The sequence below is a fragment of the Dendrobates tinctorius genome, unplaced genomic scaffold (genome assembly GCF_039654945.1).
Source record: "Dendrobates tinctorius isolate UK_male_01 unplaced genomic scaffold, ASM3965494v1 ptg000075l, whole genome shotgun sequence".
Taxonomy (NCBI): domain Eukaryota; kingdom Metazoa; phylum Chordata; class Amphibia; order Anura; family Dendrobatidae; genus Dendrobates; species Dendrobates tinctorius.
In genome coordinates, this window is record NW_027361743.1 from 10,956,168 (window position 1) to 10,978,204 (window position 22,037).

The 22,037-nt window shown below is 47.1% G+C and overlaps 1 protein-coding gene across 1 annotated transcript in view; it reads right to left on the reverse strand.

Moving 5' to 3' along the window:
* The window catches only part of HEPHL1 (hephaestin like 1), a 144,566-nt gene that overhangs the window by 15,120 nt on the left and 107,409 nt on the right, over positions 1-22,037 (reverse strand). Inside the window, exons 14-17 of the mRNA XM_073582984.1 lie at positions 17,746-17,886; positions 16,067-16,173; positions 15,467-15,689; positions 13,488-13,627 (exon numbers count right to left, since the gene is read on the reverse strand). Coding sequence (XP_073439085.1) covers positions 13,488-13,627; positions 15,467-15,689; positions 16,067-16,173; positions 17,746-17,886 — 611 coding nt within the window. The remainder of the gene's footprint in view (positions 1-13,487; positions 13,628-15,466; positions 15,690-16,066; positions 16,174-17,745; positions 17,887-22,037) is intronic.

Below are 22,037 nucleotides of genomic sequence, written 5' to 3' on the forward strand. Positions count from 1 at the left end.
AATAGATAGATATTAGATAAATAGATAATACATTAAATAGATATTAGATTAATAGATAGATTAATAGATATATATGAGATAGGTAGATGGATAGATATTAGATATATAGATCTGTCACCACGTGAGAATTGGACAGTTTTTGCTCTTATTTTATTCCCACCGCCCCCTGGATTTTGTTTTCTTGTCTGCTATATTTTTTATTTTTAATCTGCCATACAGTTCCAGAGATATGGGTTTTTTTATTTAGTGCTAATTTTTATGGTCTTTACAAAAGGGCAGTGCTCACAAGGTAATTATGCAGGGCAGCCTAAAGACACGCCCAAGAGGATCCTTTGAACCACGCCTACTTGAAAACAGAACACAAATCACTAAACAAAAAAAAAGCCCACATCTCTGGAACCAAATGGCGGTCAGTATCACACAGGATAGGATTAGATACATGGCTCAGCAGTCAGTATCACACAGGATAGGATTAGATACATGGCTCAGCAGTCAGTATCACACAGGAGAGGATTAGATACACGGCACAGCAGTCAGTATCACACAGGATAGGATTACAGTAGATACATGGCTCAGCAGTCAGTAACACATGATAGGATTAGGTACACAGCTCAGCAGACATTATCACACAGGATAGGATTAGATACACAGCTCAGAAACAGGATGTGCCAAAGGAGAGGACATTTTCATTCCAAGAATTCCACTCATTCCATCTGATTTGTTTTTTGATTTTAAACGCCTCCAGTTTCCAGTTCAACTGCTATTTGCAATGTCCATTAACAATGCTCAGGGACAGTCCTTGAAAGTAGTAGGGATCGATTTGCAATCTCCATGCTTTTCTCATGGTCAACTTTACGTGATCTGTTCAAGAGTTGGAACTGCCAAAATTCTGTTCATCTTTGCACCGAAAGGAAAAACCAAAAATGTTGTTTATCAAAAGGCTGTTGAATGAGTTGAAAATAAAATACTATCAATACTTGTGTAATCGTTTAGGTAATTTGTGTTGCAAATCTGTAGTGTTGAATATATGATGTGAAATGTTTATGTGCAATATAATCATTATAATTTGTTATAACTAACCACAGTTGGTTACTATGCCCAGGCAACGCCGGGCTCTTCAGCTTGTAAAGAAATAAATCAGTAGTCGGGGAAGCAGTAGGAATAAAAAAATAGTAAAAATGGCCACTTATGACCTGGTGACAGGTTCTCTTTAATAAATATGTTTGTCCTGTACAATAAGTGATTTTCATCAGCTCATTAGTACGGAGCGTGGAGTTATCAGATGTCCGCACTATCCACACGCGATTCTTGCTCCGTTCCCACCACATCTGAGTCTTCCGTCAACCTTAGGTGTATTCCCTGCTCTATACTTTTTATGGAAGGCTCAACAATATGCTAATGTATAAGCGTACATCGCCCATAGGCTTATTATTGAAAAAAGGTATCCTGCACGTTGTGCATCTTGGCGGGATGTCTCTGCATAGGAAAATGCAGTCATCTACACTTTTCTATACAGGCAAAAAAAAAAGGGATGCCAAGATAAACCGATCCGTTGGAGGACAAAAATATATAGGTTTGGTTTATACGTCAGCAGAGCTCCGGAAAATGCTAAATTGTAGAGCAGGATATTTCCCAACTCCTGGCAAATTATGAAAGAGGAGAAATAGGGCACATAGGTCTCTAGAAACACCACTTTGAGGACCACCAAAATGTGTAGATAGTGTCCACCAGGACTGCATGTGTGGCACCCCAGAGTCTGGTTGCCATGATGACATTGCCTCCCTCTTAGGCGTGATGTCATGCCTGGAGGCAGGGGGGTCTCTATGCCAGGTAATACACAGTATGCATCGCAATTCCTGCTCCAGGACAGAGGGGGGAGCTCTAAACCTGACTTCAGGGGAGCTGTTCTCTCTGGTCGGGAGGAGGAGTCAGTTAAGTCGAGTTGGCAGTTGGTCAGTGGAGAGGGAAGGGACAGGAGCAGAGTCAAGGGCTCAGGGGAAATTAAGTTGCGTGGAGCTGACCTAGGAGCGGAGAGCTAACAAAAGGATGCCAGAGTCCTTGGCTGGGTGGGTGCTATACACTCTGACAGCCGAATCTGGAGGGCAGGGTACTGCAAGCTCCTTGGCCACACCGAGCACCCGGAGGCACCGCAGCAGACCAAGAGCCCGGCGCTGACAGTGAAAAGGCAGTGCCAATGATAGGCTCATGCTGTCTGCCATACAGGTTAAAACCAACACACAGGAGAGGGCCGCAGCTTAGCTACAGGCAGCAGGGACGCGAAAAGAGCGCAGCAGGAAGATCCCCAACCCCACCTGGCAGGGTGGACCCCCTGAATGCCTCCAGGCTAGCTGGACTCCTTCTGTCATCTGTAACTGGTGCCCCGGATTGCATTTTCATCTATCAAGAAGTAAAAGGTAAAGAAAACTGCACTTCTCTGTGTCCCTTACTTATTCTCTGCACCCCAACGTTCACCACCACCCGAACAGCCAACAATATTTGCCCTGGGGTCCCGCTCTACCCGTGAGGAGCTGTACCATCTCTGCTGCATCACCATCGGCCCCAGTGGACCTGAACCGCAGCGTCGGCCACCTATTACCAAACACCACAGGTGACTCAGTACCATATAACTATCCCCCATTTTATGACACGGCCAGGGCCACGGAAACGCATCCCCAAAGAACTGTCCGCCCCGATTCCGACTACCCCCCGGCCCTGGAGGGTGTGTCAAATTGGCGTCACGAACAGGATTTCGCAGCCCGGAACCACCGGGTCCTGTGTGCTATAAACTTTATTGAATTGTTTAGTATCCGTCATTATCACACCGCGCGGTCTGCGGAAAGCAGGAGGCCCCGACCCGGAACCCCTGTGCGCTCGATTCATCCCGCCTACAGAGCATCAGACTGATAAGCCAGCAGAAACACAGAACCCAGCTAAGGTTCACTAGGGGGGAAAAAAATGTCCATCCCAGGTGGAGATCCAGCGGCGGCCGCAGCCCCCATAGTACCGCTAACGATGCCGTATATATATGAAGCGGCCTGGTTACCGCAATACTTGATTTCAAGGAGAGACTATGTAGTTTGTTTGAAGTTTACCCCCTGTCTGAGAGTCAAAAAGTCAGCATCCTCACTGGTCAGTTAAAGGGAATCTGTCACCCTTTTTTTGACTATCAGATGCCAGCATTGACATCAGGGGCTTATCTACAGCATTCTGTAATGATGTAGATAAGCCCCCGATGTAACCTGAAAGATAAGAAAAACACATTAGACTGTACTCACTGGAGGGGGCGGTCCGGTCCGATGGGTGTCACGGTCCGGTCCGGAGCCTCCCATATTCATACAATGCCGTCCTCTTCTTCCCTTCCTGTAGTGGCTCCGGCGCAGGCGCACTGCTCTGTTCTGTTGAGGGCAGAGCAGAGTCCTGCAGTGCGCAGGCGTCGGGAGAGGTCTGGCGCCTGTGCACTGCAGTATTCTGCTCTGCCCTCAAAAGGGCAGGGCAGTGCAACTGCGCTGGAGCCACTTCAGGAAGAGAAGAAGAGGATGGCATCGTATGAAGATGGGAGGCATCAGACAGGACCGCGACACCCATCGGACTGGACCGCCCCCTCCAGTGAGTATAATCTAACGTGTTTTTCTTATCTTTCAGGTTACATCGGGGGCTTATCTACAGCATTACAAAATGCTGTAGCTAAGCCCCAGATGTCAATTGCTGGCAGCTGATAGTCAAAAAAAAGGGTGACAGATTCCCTTTAACTGGTGCAGCCCAGAGGGAGGTAAAGTCCTGGCCGGACACTGATAAAAAGAACTGTCAAGCAAATCTTGGCCAGGCTGAAGGACACCTTTGACACACGAAATGCAGTAGAGATAAAAATGAGATTCTTTGGGTGCAAACAAAGGGTGCAGGACAGTATACGGGACTATGCCCTAAATCTTCAGGAGGTACTGTTGGCCATAAAGAAGGCTGACCCCGACAGCGTGCAAGACAAGGATAGATTGCTAACCGAACAGTTTATTGAGGGGCTCCTGTCCAATACCCAAAGGACACAGCTGCACATCTTGGCCCTACAAAACCCTGACCTGGACTTTGCACACTTTAAAGATAGGGCCATCCGGGTGCTGTGTGAACCAGCGGGCCGGAGTTTCCCCACCCCTGCTCTAGACTTTGGGCAGGTAAAAGGGGTCCAACACCATAACCCCACCAGAGATCATCCGCCCATTAAAGAGAGGTACCGGCCTGTACCTCCAGCACACTATCAATATGCCAAGGGTATGTTACGGGAGATGAAGGAGGCTGAGTTGATCAGAGACAGATGTAGCCTCTGGGCAGCTGCATTAGTTCTCGTTAAGAAAAAATATGGCACCATAAGGATGTGTGTTGATTACAGGCAGATAAACCACATAACACATAAAGTTGCTTACCCTTTACCATGAATTGACGAGTCATTAGCTGCCCTGAAATCTGCTAACTATTTCTCCACCTTGGATCTCACCAGCGGGTACTGGCAGATTCCCGTGGCAGAGGTGGATAGAGCGAAGACCGCCTTTATGACACCCATAGACTTATGCGAGTTCAATTGCATGCCTTTCGGGCTTTGCAATGCATCGGGAACGTTCCAGAGGTTGATGGAGTGTTGCCTCTTGCAGAACAACTTCGAGACGGTTCTGTTGTACCTGGATGAAGTCATCGTCTTATCCAAAACCTATAAAGACCACTTGAAGCACCTGGCCGAGGTGTTCGAAGCCCTGTCCAACTTTGGCCTGAAAGTGAAGCCAAATGCACCTTTTGAAGCCCAAGGTGAAGTACCTAGGCCATGTAGTAAGCGCAAAAGGCGTGGCACCAGACCCTGACAAAGTCACAGTTATCAGGGACTGGCAAAGACCCAACACCATTCATGAAGTACGGCAGTTTCTTGGGTTGGTAGGCTACTACCGGAGATTCATCAAGGGTTTCACCAAGATAGCCGCACCCCAGCAATAGCTCCTAGTGGGCCAACCCAAGAAGGCCAAGTACAAGAGTCCTCCTTTCAAGTGGAACAACAGGATAGAAGAATCCTTCACCCGATTGAAGTTGGCTCTCATGAGAGATGAAGTCCTGACCTACCCTAACTATGACAAACCATTTATAATTTACACTGACGCCAGCAACGTGGGATTGGGAGCAGTGCTGTCACAAGTGCAGAAAGGCAGAGAGAGAGATTGCCTATGCCAGCAGGAAGCTTTGTCCCACTGAAAGGAACCCTGACAACTATAGTTCCTTCAAGTTGGAGTTTCTCACCATAGTATGGGCTGTGACTGTGCGATTCAAACACTACCTGGCTTCAGGGAAGTTTACCGTCTTCAGGGACAATAATCACTTGGAAACCGCAAAGCTAGGTGCATTGGAACAGCGATGGATGGCCCGGCTGTCTAACTACGAGTTTACAAACAAGTACCGAGCGAGGCATAAGAACGCTAATGCTGATGTGCTGTCCAGGATGCCCAATTTACCAGACGGGAGTAAGACCCGGAAGAGCTAGAAGAAATCGATTTACCAGCCTTCCACTGCCACGAGATGGCCCAGTGCTCCCATTGCGTGAGGAACAAGCGTTATGTCGTGCAAGAGGCCAGGTTTAATCCATTGCCCCACCATGAGTGGGCAGAGACGCAGGATAGCGACCCGGCAGTCCGTCTAGTAAAGGAGTTACTGATACAAGCTGACTCACACCCTGGTCCAGATGCTCCACAGGAAACAGCAGTTGTGGAAGGAGAAGGGCAGGCTGTTCATCTATGAGGGTAAGCTGTATTGGAGGAACATCAACTTGCGCACACACAAACTGGTCTGGCAGGTGGTAGTCCCAAAGCGGGATTCGCCAATGGTCTTAGAGGCGTACCACGATGGAGCAGGACACTTCGGGTGGAAGAAGTTGGTGATCCTACTTCGTGAGAGATTTTACTGGGTTGGCATGAGGAAATCCATTAAGAAGTGGTGCCGAGAATGTGGCCCATGCAACCTGCGCAGGAAAGACCATAAAAGCCAGCGAGCCCCATTACAGCCATTCATCACAAAGCAGCCGCTTGAACTGGTTGCTTTGGATCACGTGAAGTTGACTCCGAGTAGGACTGGCTACATCTACGCTCTGACCATCGTTGACCATCACTCAAGGATCCTGGTAGTCTAGCCTGTCAAAGACCATACCGTGAAGACAGCAGCCAAAGCGTTTCAAGAACACTTTAGTTGACCGAACGTTTACCCTGAACAAGTGCTCACCGACCAAGGCCCAGCCTTTGAGGCAGAAGTGTTCCAGGAGTTCTGTAACCTGTACGGCTGCAAGAAAATCAGAACGACGCCGTACCACCCGCAGACAAATGGCATGTGCGAGAAAATGAACCAGGTGGTAATTGACCTGTTGAAGACCTTGCACTGGAAGAGCGAAACCTGTGGCCAGAGAAGTTGTCGGATCTGGTAGATCTATACAACCATATCCCGGTAAACTCCACCAACTGCACCCCAGCCTACCTGATGAGGGCGAGACCTGGCAAGTTACCCGTTGACTTACACATGGGAATCATAACACCTGAGATGACACCACCTGATGCCGACTGGGATACAGAGGGGCAGCAGCAATACCGCAAAGTGCAAGAATGCGTGGAACGAAGTTTGTCCCATGCCAGGCAGAGACAGGAAAAGAGCTACAACCAACAAGCTCCGGCTACTCCTTTAGTACCGGGACAACAGGTCCTCAAAAGAAAGAGGAGGATGTACAAACTGGACGATCAGTAGGAGGCTGAACCTTACACCATCATGCCTTCAAACTTTGATAATACCAAGGTATGCCTCATCAGTAAGGATGGAGGAGAAACCTCAGCAGCAGTGTCGAGGGTTCATCTGAAAGTATGCCCTGACCAATTGAGAAACAAAAATGAAGACAAAAATGTCCCTCAACCCATAGAAGAGGTGGAAGAGAAGATCCATACCATTCTTGGAGACTTTCCCCGGTCTTGGACGCAGGTGAATCAAGCCATCGTAGTACCTGTCTTGATGTTTCCCCAGCCTACTGCACCTCAAGCAGCAGAGACTCTAGGCCCGTCAGCTCCAGTAACAGATGCCACATGTGCAGTGGAATGCGAAAATCTGTCCCCTGCTAGCGGTGAATCTGTCAAACCTATGGTGAGTCTAAGAAGTTGCAGACAGCTGCCCAGTTTACTAGTAATATGCAGGCCTACCAGCAGCACAGATACTAGTAGGTCCACAACATCAACAACAAACACATTAGGCCAGTCTAGGTCATTAGAGATACCAGTACTGCGTAGATCCACTCGTAGTACCAAAGGTCAGCTCCCAGCCTGGTATAGTGTCACGTGGACCCGTCCTGTGTGACGCGACCAGCAGGCCGGTAACTAAAACAACAAGACAAGGGGTAGGGAAACAGTTACAACGGTGGGCCCTGCGATAGGGACAGAGGACGTGGAGACCTCCTGCACTCCCCTGAGTCAGTGTCCCTAACGCTCCTAACGTTCCCTATGCCGGTTCTGCACTGGGCGCCGCTCAGGATACCTGTCGCCCTAGCACACCCTACACCTATCCCTTGCTAGGGAGCTGGGTGGCGCAGGCACTGGCCCCACCTCTGTACTAATACACACAAAGGAAAAACACAAACGGGAAAAGACCACTTAGCTTTACTCTGTTGCACTTGCTCCTGGCAACAGAGACCACCACCAGAATGCAGCTCTCCTCCTGAATCGCTGCCACCAAGCTCTGTCAAAGCTACAAGGAAATCCCCTATGACTCCTTCCACACCAGGGCTAAGATAGTGCTGCAAGGAACGCTCTCCAGCTCCTTCCTCCACCAAGGATGGTTGAAATGAACACTATCACCAACGCTGATTGCAACACCTGTGACTCTTTTATAGCAGAGCCAGCAATCACTCCTGTATTCTAATCATGTGCACTAAACTAAAGAAAGAGTGCAATGACGCTCACTACCACCGGGGCAAACTTAGAACAAACAACACCACAGTGCAATAATCCTAATGCCACCGGGGGCAAAAAACCAACCCTAAGCACAGCTTAGAAAAAAAAAGGTTACCTGTGCTTTTTATCTGTCATGATCCAGCATGGATCATGACATAGAGGGACTAAAATGTAAATACTGTAATGATCACGTGTGACTGGACACAGCGCCTCCAGCAGGGCGAATTTATGACACGTGATCCTGGATACAGCGCCTCCAGCAGGGAGAATTTAAACAATAATGGGACGTGCAGCCGGATACACCGCCTCCAGCTGGCGAATTTAAGAAATACACGTAGAACTGGATACCTCGCCTCCAGCTGGCGAATTTAAAGAATAAGGGTAAACACAGGGAACAATTACAGTGGTGGGCCCTGCGATAGGGAATGGGGGGCGTGGAGACCTCCTCAGCTCCCCTGAGCCAGAGTCCCTACACTCCTAACATTCCCTATACAGGCTCCTCACCTGTCGCCGCACGCGTGCCTAAATACCCTAGCTCGCCCTAAACCTAAACCGTCACTAGGGAATAGGTCGGTGCGGAGACTAATCCCACCACTGCACTAGAACACACATAAGGAAAGTCACAAACAGGGGAAACAGAAAACTTAGCTCTCTCTGTGCTAAAGCTCCAGCACAGAGTCCAGCGACAGACTGCAGCCTTCCTCCTGAATAGCTGCCAAGAACTCCCTTCTGTGACTCCTTCCACACCAGGACTCAGATTGAGCTGAGCACTCTCTTCAGCTCCTTCCACCACCAAGGTTGGTTGCAAATGAACAATTATCACCAACGATGATTGCATACCCTGAGCACACCTTTATAGGGTGTCACACCTGATCCATAATTAAGTGAACATTAACCTAAACCTAAGGTGCGATACCATTCCCCACCACCGGGCAACTTAGAATGAACGACACCACGTGTGATAATTCTAATGGCCACCGGGGGCTATCACGACACACTTTGGAACCAAAGGAAAAAAAGTTCACTTAATGCATTTAACACCGCCAGATCCAACACTGGATCATGACAGTACCCCTTCCTTAATGAGGGGCCTCTGGATCCTCAAGACCACCCCTCATTAGGGAAACCCCTACAGCGGGGACGCCCAGACCCTGAGTTCACCCCACCCTCACCTGAATTCAAATTTATGACAAACACGCAGCTGGTAATGGCAATAAAGTTAATTTTGGAGGGACCACTCATCTCCACAGCGCCGACCTGGGGAACGAGTTTATGTATGTGTATGTTTGTTTGTTATGAGCTGATCAGGCTCCACAACACACTTCCACCAGATGTTTTTTGGTGGCACCATACACGCTCGTTCACACACAGGTCCGGACCTGAACGTTTATTGCACACATTCGTTTGTCATAAAACTTGGTGAACTCATTCTGGACCTGATAACAGAGGCGTCCCACTGTGTCACCACACTCACACCCCCGCATTACACCATAGGGTACACCACCCTCCAACCCTTTCCACCACGAGGTCTGCCCCTCACAGGGTTTGCTAGTGGCGAGGGCTGGAACTTGCCCCTACTCCCCCGCCGCACAATCGCTGCTCTCACTGGAGAGGAAGGGGTCCCCTGAAGAGAGACGGCAGAGACAGTAGTCTCAAGGCAGCAGCCCCCACACGACTGCCCCCAGCTGACTACTTCCCTAGCTCGCCAATCTATCCCCGGGTTGTGTTTTTTCAGCCAAGGGAAGCCTAAAACGATAGGTACTGGCATTCCCTCCAAGACGTAGCATGATAAGGACTCCTCATGATGTCCTATACGCAGATGGATGTTTTCTACGACTTGGGTAAGGCTCCCCTGACTCAGTGGAACAGAGTTAATGGCCTGGACGCTTATAGGTTGGGCCAGCGTCCAACACTTCAGGCCATGAGTCTGGACAAAACGAGCATCCACCAGACTGACTCCTGCTCCGCTGTCCACAAGCACCGGTACCACCTCCGGTACCCCGCCAGCTAACACTTCTGCTGACATAATACCTTGGGAGGGCAAAATGGAGGAAATGTACACTCCCTGGTTGCCTCCCTCCAAACGACCAGGGGTCTGCGGCTTCTGAGATGACACAGATATTTTGGCACGTAATGGGCACGCCTTAAGGAAATGACCAGTCTGCCCACAGGAAAAACATGCCAACCCCACTCCCTGAACCGTAGGCAGGCCTGAACACAACCCAACACCTCCTACTTGCACAGGTTCATCCGGAGACTTGGCACGCCCTGGGCAGGCTCCCATGAAATGGCCCGGCTTCCCACAGGAAAAGCATACCCCCCCACCACGGCGAACCCCAGGCAACCCCCTATTTGTACCAACAACACCGGGCTGCCTGGGTACCACCAACCGTACTGGGGGGTCCTCACCCCCGGAGAGGACTACAGGGGGCACATTTTGTGTATGTCTTTCCCTAAGGCGTCTATCCACCCGGATGGCGAGGGACATGGCGGCCTCCAGCGACCTGGGGGCGGCGTACTGCACCAGAGTGTCCTGCAACTTAGGAGACAGACCCTGCACAAATTGACTCCTAAGTGCAGGGTCATTCCACTGAGTGTTAGTGGCCCATCTCCTAAACTCAGAGCAGTACTCCTCAGCAATCCGGGCTCCCTGTTTACACCTACGGAGTCGGGATTCCGCCAGAGAGACACTATCAGGATCCCCATACACAAGTGCCAAAGCCGCAAAAAACTCGTCCACGGACTCTAAAGATGGTGAATCGTCCGGCAGGGAGAAGGCCCAGGATTGGGGATCCCCCTTCAAAAGGGACATAATGATTCCCACCCGTTGCTCTTCGCTCCCTGAAGAACGAGGGCGCAGCCTGAAGTATAAATTACAGGCCTGCTGAAAAACCAAGAATTGATCTCTCCCTCCAGAAAACCGGTCTGGGAGAGATATCTTGGGTTCTGGCTGAGCCTGTGCCTGAATCACACCTCCAAAACCCACCAACAGCTGCAGTTGCTGCACCATCTCACCGCGCAGCCCCCTTATCTCTTCAGTAAGGGTCTGCAGTACCTGGGTAAAGGTTTGCATTAGGTCCAAAGCTCAGCAGAAAAGAAAAAATGTTATGGTTGGTGATAATGTAATGATCACGTGTGACTGGATACAGCGCCTCCAGCAGGGCGAATTTATGACACACGTGATCCTGGATACAGCGCCTCCAGCAGGGCGAATTTAAACAATAATGGGACGTGCAGCCGGATACACCGCCTCCAGCTGGCGAATTTAAGAATTACACGTAGAACTGGATACCCCGCCTCCAGCTGGCGAATTTAAAGAATAAGGGTAAACACAGGGAACAATTACAGTGGTGGGCCCTGCGATAGGGAATGGGGGGCGTGGAGACCTCCTCAGCTCCCCTGAGCCAGAGTCCCTACACTCCTAACATTCCCTATACAGGCTCCTCACCTGTCGCCGCACGCGTGCCTAAATACCCTGGCTCGCCCTAAACATAAACCCTCACTAGGGAATAGGTCGGTGCGGAGACTAATCCCACCACTGCACTAGAACACACATAAGGAAAGTCACAAACAGGGGAAACAGAAAACTTAGCTCTCTCTGTGCTAAAGCTCCAGCACAGAGTCCAGCGACAGACTGCAGACTTCCTCCTGAATAGCTGCCAAGAACTCCCTTCTGTGACTCCTTCCACACCAGGACTCAGATTGAGCTGAGCACTCTCTTCAGCTCCTTCCACCACCAAGGTTGATTGCAAATGAACAACTATCACCAACGATGATTGCATACCCTGAGCACACCTTTATAGGGTGTCACACCTGATCCATAATTAAGTGAACATTAACCTAAACCTAAGGTGCGATACCATTCCCCACCACCGGGCAACTTAGAATGAACGACACCACGTGTGATAATTCTAATGGCCACCGGGGGCTATCACGACACACTTTGGAACCAAAGGAAAAAAAGTTCACTTAATGCATTTAACACCGCCAGATCCAACACTGGATCATGACAAATACGTTAATAATGTGTATAATTGCAACCGTTAAGCATGAGAGCCTACAGAGACTTACCGTATGAACTTTTAAATATTTCTAATAACCTGTTGAAGGACAATTGGGTCACAGGACTATGTGTGGCCAGGAGCTTACTTGTAAATAGTTACCCCGACTTGGCCTTGAAAATAAGCCGCCGGTGTGGCCGAAAACCAAGCCCACCTACAAAGTACCCTGTAGCCACGCCCAGGGTTGACACACAAAGTGGGCTAAAGTGGTTCACACCAACCAAACACCAGGTACGCAGACAAAGGCAATTCTTGGATGGCAGCGTAAGGACTAGGCGCTGCAGTAATTATGCTATTGTTTTTCTTTCTGGGATTTGGTAATTTTTACATTTTTAAGACTTTGTAGATTTTCATTTATTGTCGTTATTATCTGTTCTTGTTATGTTTTCTCTGTCCGGGAGGTACTGAAGTTAACTAGGGGGGAAACTTGCACCCCAGAGTCCAGTTGCCACGGTGACATTGCCTCCATCTTAGGGGTGATGTCATGCCTGAAGGTGGGGGGTCTCCATGCCAGGTAATACATAGCATGCACCGCAATTCCTGCTCCGGGCCAGAGGGGGGAGCTCTAGACCTGATTTCAGGGGATCTGTTCTCTCTGATCGGGAGGAGTCAGTTAAGTCTGTTGGGCAGTTGGTCAGTGGAGAGGGAAGGGAAAGGAGCAGAGTCAAGGGCTCTGGGAAATGAAGCTGCGTGGAGCTGACCTAGGAGCAGAGTGCTAATAAAAAGGATGTTAGAGTCCTTGGCTGGGTGGGTGCTATACACCCTGACAGCCGAATCTGGAGGGCAGGGTACTGCAAGTTCCCTGGCCACACCAAACACCCGGAGGCACCGCGGCACCGCAGCAGACCAAGAGCCCGGCGCTGACAGTGAAAAGGCAGTGCCAATGATAGGCTCATGCTGTCTGCCATACAGATTAAAACCAACACACAGGAGAGGGCCGCAGCTTAGCTACAGGCAGCAGGGACCTGAAAAGAGCGCAGCAGGAAGATCCCCAACCCCACTTGGCAGGGTGGACCCCCTGAATGCCTCCAGGCTAGCTGGACTCCTTCTGTCATCTGTAACTAGTACCCCAGATTGCATTTTCATCTATCAAGAAGTAAAAGGTAAAGAAAACTGCACTTCTCTGTGTCCCTTACTTATTCTCTGCACCCCAATGTTCACCACCACCTGAACAGCCAACAATATTTGCTCTGGGATCCTGCTCTACCCGTGAGGAGCTGTACCATCTTTGCTGCGTCACCATCGGCCCCAGTGGACCTGAACCACAGCATCGGCCACCCATTGCCGAACACCACGGGTGGCGTCACGATTCAATACCATATCCCACATTTTATGACACGGTTAGGGCCACGGAAACGGATCACGGCCCCGTGACCTCCCCCATAGAACTGTCCGGCCCGATTTCGAGTAGCCCCCAGCTCTGGGGGGCGTGTCACATGCACCGTATCACTGCACGAGATGAGATGTGACAGGCACTCACCTTATACAGAAAGCTCTGAGCGTGGAAGTGCACGGTGTGCATGTCAACTTCATTCCCCATCCCCAGAAGATACCAATTGGTCTTCTCACCTTCAGTCATAGTGAGGCCATGGAGATTTCCATAAATCTTTCCATTAATAGCTGTAATATAACAAATAAGTCAGTAGTGAAAAAATCCTTATATGCTCTGTCCAAACACTAAACCAGCAGGAAATTCAAGCTCTAAAGCCTGGAGAATAGTGAGTGCAGCTCTGGAGTATAATACAGGATGTAACTCAGGATCAGTAATGCAATGTATGTACACAGTGACTGCACCAGCAGAATAGTGAGTGCAGCTCTGGGGTATAATACAGGAGGTAACTCAGGATCAGTAATGTAATGTATATACACAGTGACTGCACCAGCAGAATAGTGAGTGCAGCTCTGGAGTATAAAAAGGAGGTAACTCAGGATCAGTAATGTAATGTATGTACACAGTGACTGCACCAGCAGAATAGTGAGTGCAGCTCTGGGGTATAATACAGGATGTAACTCAGGATCAGTAATGTAATGTATGTACACAGTGACTGCACCAGCAGAATAGTGAGTTGCAGCTCTGGGGTATAATACAGGATGTAACTCAGGATCAGTAATGTAATGTATGTACACAGTGACTGCACCAGCAGAATAGTGAGTGCAGCTCTGGGGTATAATACAGGATGTAACTCAGGATCAGTAATGTAATGTATGTACACAGTGACTGCACCAGCAGAATAGTGAGTTGCAGCTCTGGGGTATAATACAGGATGTAACTCAGGATCAGTAATGTAATGTATGTACACAGGGACTGCACCAGCAGAATAGTGAGTGCAGCTCTGGGGTATAATACAGGATGTAACTCAGGATCAGTAATGTACTGTATGTACACAGTGACTGCACCAGCAGAATAGTGAGTGCAGCTCTGGGGTATAATACAGGAGGTAACTCAGGATCAGTAATGTAATGTATGTACACAGTGACTGCACCAGCAGTACAGTGAATGCGGCTCTGGGGTATTGTGAAGGATGTACCTCAGGATCAGTAATGTAATGTATGTACACAGTGACTGCACCAGCAGAATAGTGAGTGCAGCTCTGGAGTATAATACAGGATGTAACTCAGGATCAGTAATGTAATGTATGTACACAGTGACTGCACCAGCAGTACAGTGAATGCGGCTCTGGGGTATTGTGAAGGATGTACCTCAGGATTAGAATAGTCTAAGTAATGTTGTGTTTTTACAAATTATTGAACTTTTGATGTAGATCTATTTGTGATATAGATTAGGTCTATACACAGGCCCTTATATCACAAATGCCCATATATCACGGGCTGCACTTACTTCACATGAAATCTAACCATTTATTTTTTTGTAGGTACTAAATAAGGGAGGGAAACAAAACAAAAAAATAATTTGAAGTGACAAACAAGATTCAATCAAAATAAATAAATTTATTAGTGCATAGTTAAAAAATACTTACAATCCTTATCGCCAAGATTATAAATAAGGTGCCGCTGTCAGAGGACTCCCGGCTTCCTTGCCCTGACGCGCACGTTTCGCCCAGCTTCCACACCCCCCACGCACTTTTACTGTTCCATGGGATATATTCAAGAGCAATTATAGCACAATAGCACTTTATTAGTATATTTTTAGAATTTATAAGCAAATTTTTATCAATAATCCTTTTTGTGATCCCACTTTAAGATAAACTTTAAAAATATAAATTGGACAAATATGTCACTCAAATAGTCATCTGTGCACTTTCAATAGCTTCTATTTTTCCAGAACCTTTTCCTGCAATTTCTTTAAGTATTTTTTAACTATGTACTAATAAATTTATTTGTTTTAATTTAATCTATTTTGTCACTTCAAATTATTTTTGGTTTCCCAGAAAAAAAAATAAATGGTTAGATTGTTATATAGACTGTAGTGTAATTATTCTAAGATGGAGGACTACTCACCATGGATTTTGTTGCTTTCTTCAAATTCCTCTGTCACATTGATTGCTGCGGGGTCTTTATGAACGTAAGTCTCAATGTTGTCAGCCAAGTACCATGAGAGATTTTCATCAAACACCAAGAACAACAATGCGAATTCCCGAGCCACATCCCTCCTCCGGCCTTTGCTGTCCAGTACACCCTTCCTACAAGTCAGCAGTGGTCCTATCAGGCCACTGTACATGTCCTACACAAGAGAAGGTAGAAAAATCACCCTAAATAAAGACAGTCTATAGAGAAAAAATAAATAATAGAATATTTCAAATCGACATCAAGCAGAATTGAGATTACAACTAAAGATACATGGGACCTGGTTCAAGGGCAAGACCTACCTTATGGATATCAGAGAGCCTTACCTCGGGGGGGGCGCTCTGCAAGAGGCGGCAAGGTTAAATTCTGCCAGGTTTTTACTCCACTACCTGCTCACTTGCCAAAAGTACCCAGAGGTTTTGGCCCCTTGGATCACAGTGTTTTATGGGCTAAAAGTCCTGGATCAGAGTTTTCTCCAGTAAGTGTCAATAAGCAGCAGCAAAAGCCGTAACATTTTTATAGTGTACATCATACCTTCATATAGTCTTCCTTGGAATAGTAGGCCCAGGTTAAGCAGTCCGGATCATTAGTCCCTGGTCCTGATCGTTCAGGAACGTTCCAATGATAGATACTTGTACCTCCTGAAAAAAAGTAATGGCCAAAAATGATAAAGAAGTCACAGGATCCTGCAAAAGTCACCCTCAATATAGATCCTAGTTAATAATTATTACTTTATAGGACATATTGATATTTGCTAAGTTTCAGCCTTGATATGTTGCTTAAAGGGGAAATTCGGTCAAAGTGTTTGTAACAAGGAGTTTATGCAGCATATCTAGTGTCGTGGATGAAAGGCTCTGTAGAAAACAAAGGGTAGTCCCAGCAAGAAGGTTCATGGTTACAAACTTTTCATTATTAGAAAATTTCAGAATCAGGAAAGCGAATAGCCACCATGAAAAATGCACAAAACGATCACATGAAAAAAACAAAACGGAGAACACTCTATTCAACCCGTTTTGGATGACAATTCTAAATTCCCAATTTTAGGGAATTTTCGAATTAAAAAAAAAAAGTTTTTAACCAAAAACCTTGGAGCTTCATTTTCTTCACCAAGTGTTTGATTGATGCCAACCACTGGCAGATATCTTAAAAAAAACCTCTCTACCTCGTTGTATTTTTTCATTCCTTGAGGGAGGCTGTAGTTGAAAAGTCAAAAAGTCATTCATGTTGAATTAGAGATTTGGTCCCTTAAGGAGAAATCCAGAACGAACCAGAGATCAGAGATCTTTTCACCTTATGGCCATTTTCATCCAACAGAACAAACTTCACAGACCAACAATGAATGACAAGTCCCTCAGAATAAGAGTCAGTGATAAGCGGTCATAGAGGAGCGCTTAGGAAGCAACCCAGGGGCAGACAAAGATGTCAGGTCTCTACCGCAGCTCCTGCCGAAAACCTCCAATGGAGGATAGGAGCAAAGGGAAAAAGGAAACGATCTTAGGCGCGCAGGAAGGAGACTCAGACAAGAGATGGGTTTAAACCACAACGCGTTTCGACGGAGGAGCCGTCTTCATCAGGTGGAAGTTTATTAATGACATAGGGGATGGGGTATTTAAATTTTTAATTATAATATATGATGTCATCTTGTCGTAACATGTGACTGTTGTGATTGGCTGATTCCCATTTAAATACCCCTTTTATTATAATATATGATGTCATCTTGTCGTAACATGTGACTGTTGTGATTGGCTGATTCCCATTTAAATACCCCATCCCCTATGTCATTAATAAACTTCCACCTGATGAAGACGGATCCTCCGTCGAAACGCGCTGTGGTTTAAACCCATCTCTTGTCTGAGTCTCTTTCCTGCGCTCCTAAGACCGTTTCCTTTTTCTCACAAGTCCCTCAGAAGACATTTTTCTAAACCCCCTCATGTATGACCATTTTTGGGATACTGTGTCATTTCCAGGAGCAGATGGTTCTCACTCCCCATCAAGCATAGACGAGTACTGTACTAGTAAATAGTCCATTAGAGTCAAGTTCTTACACAATAAGCCAAAATTTCCATCAGAATCTAACCCCATTTGGGGGTATTTTTGGAGTCAATCGCTTGATCTTTGACACTTTCCTTTAGTTATAATGCTATAATATCTGGGTTATTTATTTTTATTGAACATTTTGAGATGATAGAAGGGGGGGTTCACCTTTAACTCACCCGGTTGAGTATTTTGGATCTCACTTCCGCCATCAAGATCTGCCACCTGAACACCATGTGCGTAGATGGAGTATGGTCGCGAGGCTTTGTTTTTAAACACGATAAGTATACTCTCTCCAACCTCTGCCCTTATGAATGGGCCTATGAAAAAAAATGAAACTATTTAAATTAGGTTTTATTTACAGAAAAAAATTAAATTATGTGATTATCGAGAAATACATTTTTGAAGTGTTCCACAGAGCCAACTAGAGCACACAAATCAGCCGGCAGTTAGCGTTTTCTGTAGCTCTTTTTTGTTGACTTTGCATTGTAGACTGTGACAGAATTAGCAGAGTCATCTCATTGTCCTTACAGGGCAGGTGATATAATGACAGGTCCACTAGTTAGAAGCGTACGTAATGTATGCGCGCATTTTCAGTATTTGCAGCAGAAAAATCTTATGGTGCATTGGGCAGGAAAAAACGCTGCTTAAAATACAAGCTTTTTTTCACGTGTTTTTTAGGCATAAAGCAAAAAAGCTGAAAAAATTGACATGCTGCAAATTTGAAACTGCTTCAAATCTGTATTACTCTATGAACACTTTTCTATCCATCCACTGCAGCTGCCATAAATCATACACATCTTGCTGCGCCGACAATACGAAAAATAAAAGCAAAAAAAAAGTCTGTGATTTGGCCACTCTTAAGGCCGGTTTCACATTCGCGATTTGAGCGCAGCGACGGCCTGCGCACGGCCGCCGCTGAGCCCCGCCCCCTGCCCCGCCTCCACCAGTATCTCCGCCTCCGGGCGCATGACATTGCATGCGTCATGCGTCCCCTATCTTCATCACAGAGGGCGCAGGCCGTGCGCTGTCTGCGCACAGTCTGCGTTTGGCGGCGCATGCGTCCTTTTGACGGTGCGGCGAGCACAACCAAAATGCAACAGGTTGCGTTTGGCGCTGCTCGGCGCACCGTCAAAAGGACGCATGCGCCGCCAAATGCAGACTGTGCGCAGACTGCGCACGGCCTGCGCCCTCTGTGATGAAGATAGGGGACGCATGACGCATGCAACGTCATGCGCCCAGAGGCGGAGATACTGGTGGAGGCGGGGAAGGGGGCGGGGCTTAGCGGCGGCCGTGCGCAGGCCGTCGCTGCGCTCAAAAGTGCGAATGTGAAACCGGCCTAAGTACTCCAATAGCTTTTAGAAAAAATAATAAACACATAAATAAAAAAAATGAGTACATGAGGCTAAGAAAAACGTTTTAAAGCCTTTGCTATCGATCTGTTGTTCTTTTCTCTTTAATAGATGGGAAACCATATTGGAAATGTTTCCTTATCTAACATTATCAGGTTTCATATCTCTTGCTTTATACCTTCATGTCAGTTGGATAACAGGTAGAAACTATTAATGTCATTAGTGACAGCGGTGATGGAACAAAAGGGAAGATCTGATGATGGATGTCATCACTGATGAGCTGGAAGACATTGCATGTGAATATCATTCATTATCACGCCATTAAGAAACAAAAGGGAACCCCACAGGAATCAGTAGGATCCACTTTGGTCTCCATCTAGGAATTTCTTCTACAAAATGTCCCGCTAGTGTATACACAATTTAATATATCCTCTGGAAAATCATAGGTACCATATATACTCGAGTATAAGCCGACCCGAGTATAAGCCGCCCCCCTAATTTTGCCACAAAAACTGGGAAAACTTATTGACTCGCGTATAAGCCTAGGGTGGAAAATGCAGCAGCTACTGGTAAATTTCAAAAATAAAAATAGATATCAAAAAAAGTAAAATTAATTGAGACATCTGTAGGTTAAATTTTTTGACCATCCATATTGAATCAGGAGCCCCATATAATGCTCCATACAGTTCATGATTGCCCCAAAAGATGCTCCATACAAAATACACCCCATATAATGCTGCACAAAGGTTAATAATGGCCCCATAAGATGCTCCATACAAAATACGTCACATATAATGCTGAACAAAGGTTAATAATGGCCCCATAAGATGCTCCATAGAATATGCCCCATATGCTGCCCCATAAGATGTTCCATAGATTATGCCCAATATGCTGCCCCATAAGATGCTCCATAGATTATTCCCCCATATGCTCCCCCCATAAGATGCTCCATAGATTATGCCCCCATAACATGCTCCATAGATTATGCTCCCATATGCTGCCCCCATAAGATGCTCCATAGATTTTACCCCATATTCTGCTGCTGCAAATTAAAAAAAGACATACTCACCTCTTGTCGCTGGGGGCCAGGTGTCGCCGCTGACTCCGGACCCAGCACCTGAGATTTTCTCCTGTCCCGGGTCCATCACTGCTCACCGCTGTCTGCCGCGTCATCTGTCAGTGACGTTCAGGCAGCAGAGGGCGCCGCGCGCACTAACCACGTCACCGCGCCCTCTGCTGGCTGAATGTCACTGACAGAGGACGTGGCAGACAGCGGCGAGCAGCGATGGACCGGGGACAGGTGAATATTGCATATACTTACCCCCTCCCGGCACGGTCTCTGCAGCCCCGTTCTCCCACGGTCTCCTGTTGTGAGTTCATTCTCCCCTTCGTCACTGAGGTCTGGTGAACTCCCTATTCTGGTAAAGGAAGGTAATGAGCCTGATTATCAGGCACCTGAGCCTAACGAGGATGACTGGCTGAGTGGAGTCACGGACTGGATATAAGGCTGCCGACGCCCTTCTGCCCTGCGGGTGATTTCTCTGTGGACTTCTAGGACACCAGTCTGATTCCTGCTCCTCTAAAGCTAAGTTTTCTGCGTTGCCTGTTAGCATTTGTGTTTTGTTTTTGTTTTCCTTGCTTTCCTGGATTCTGCCATTCCCTGCTGGGGTGAGCTGAATCTCCTTTTGTCGGTTGCTCTGTCTTCAGAATATTCCTGAGTACTGACATAGCTTTTTTGAAGCCTAGCGTCTTCAGGGCCTTTTTCACTGTCAGTCTGTTGGCTCTTATTTTCATAGGGTTTTTCACGGATTGCAGACAGCAGCCTTCCTGTCCTTTCCTATCTAGTTAGCCTGGCCCCGTCTTTGCTCAGTCTATCTTTCTGTCTGTGTTTGTGTTTTCATCTTGCTTCACCGTCATTATATGTTGGGGGCTGCCTATTGCTTTGGGGTCTGCTCTGGGGCAGTTTAGATTTCCCCTTTCTTTCTTTAGGCCTATTTAATTCTCCGGCTGTGATCGAGGGGTCTAGGGCATCGTAGGAACCCCCCACGGCTACTGCTAGTTGTGTTGATAGGTTCAGGGGTCTGCAATCCGATAGCTGCCAACCTCTCTGGTTTTCTGGACTTAGCTAGCATTTCTGTTTTTGCCTCCTACGGTGACTCAATCATAACAGAATCACCCGCCATACCGCAGATCCTAGGGTACTCAATAGCAGGAAAGAATTGTGTTTAAAAAAAAAAAAAAGGTGTGTATATTCTTTCCTCTATATCTCTGAGGCCGTAGGGGGAATTTTTTTTTTTCACTCAATGGAGATAAAGCAATTGTCTGATCGTGTGGAGCAGCTCGCTGCGGAAGTGCGGGGAATTTCCGCCTACCTTGCTCGTTCGCATGCTGTTGAACCAAAGATCCCTACACCTGATGTATTTTTTGGGGATCGATCTAAATTTTTGAGTTTCAAAAATAATTGTAAATTATTTTTTGCCTTGAAGCCTAACTCGTCAGGGAGCTCCGCGCAGCAGGTTAAAATTGTCATCTCTTTGCTGCGTGGCGATCCCCAGGATTGGGCGTTTCCTTTGAAACCAGATGATCCTATTCTGACTAATGTGAACACATTCTTTCAAGCTTTGGGGTTGTTGTATGACAAACCTAATGCTATTGATCAGGCTGAAAAGACCTTGTTGGCATTGAACCAGGGTCGAGATTCTGCAGAGTTGTACTGTCAAAAGTTCCGAAAGTGGGCGGTCCTTACTACCTGGAATGATAATGCCTTGGCTGCTCTCTTTCGGAAGGGTTTGTCAGAAGCCGTAAAAGATACTATGGTGGGATTTCCTGTTCCCTCTGGTCTTGACGATTCTATGTCATTAGCCATTCAGGTTGATCGGCGTTTACGTGAACGCAGGATTGCACGAGAGGTGTTGCCACCGGTTGAACAGACGTCTGAACCTATGCAATGTGATAGAGTTTTGTCTAAGGCGCAACGTCAGGAGTTCAGAAGGCGTAATAAGCTGTGTTTTTTCTGTGGAGATGCCTCGCATATTATTTCTGTTTGTCCTAAACAAGAGAAACGCTTTGCACACACGTTTTCTGTTGGTGGTGTTCAACCTAGGTTTCTTCTGGCAATT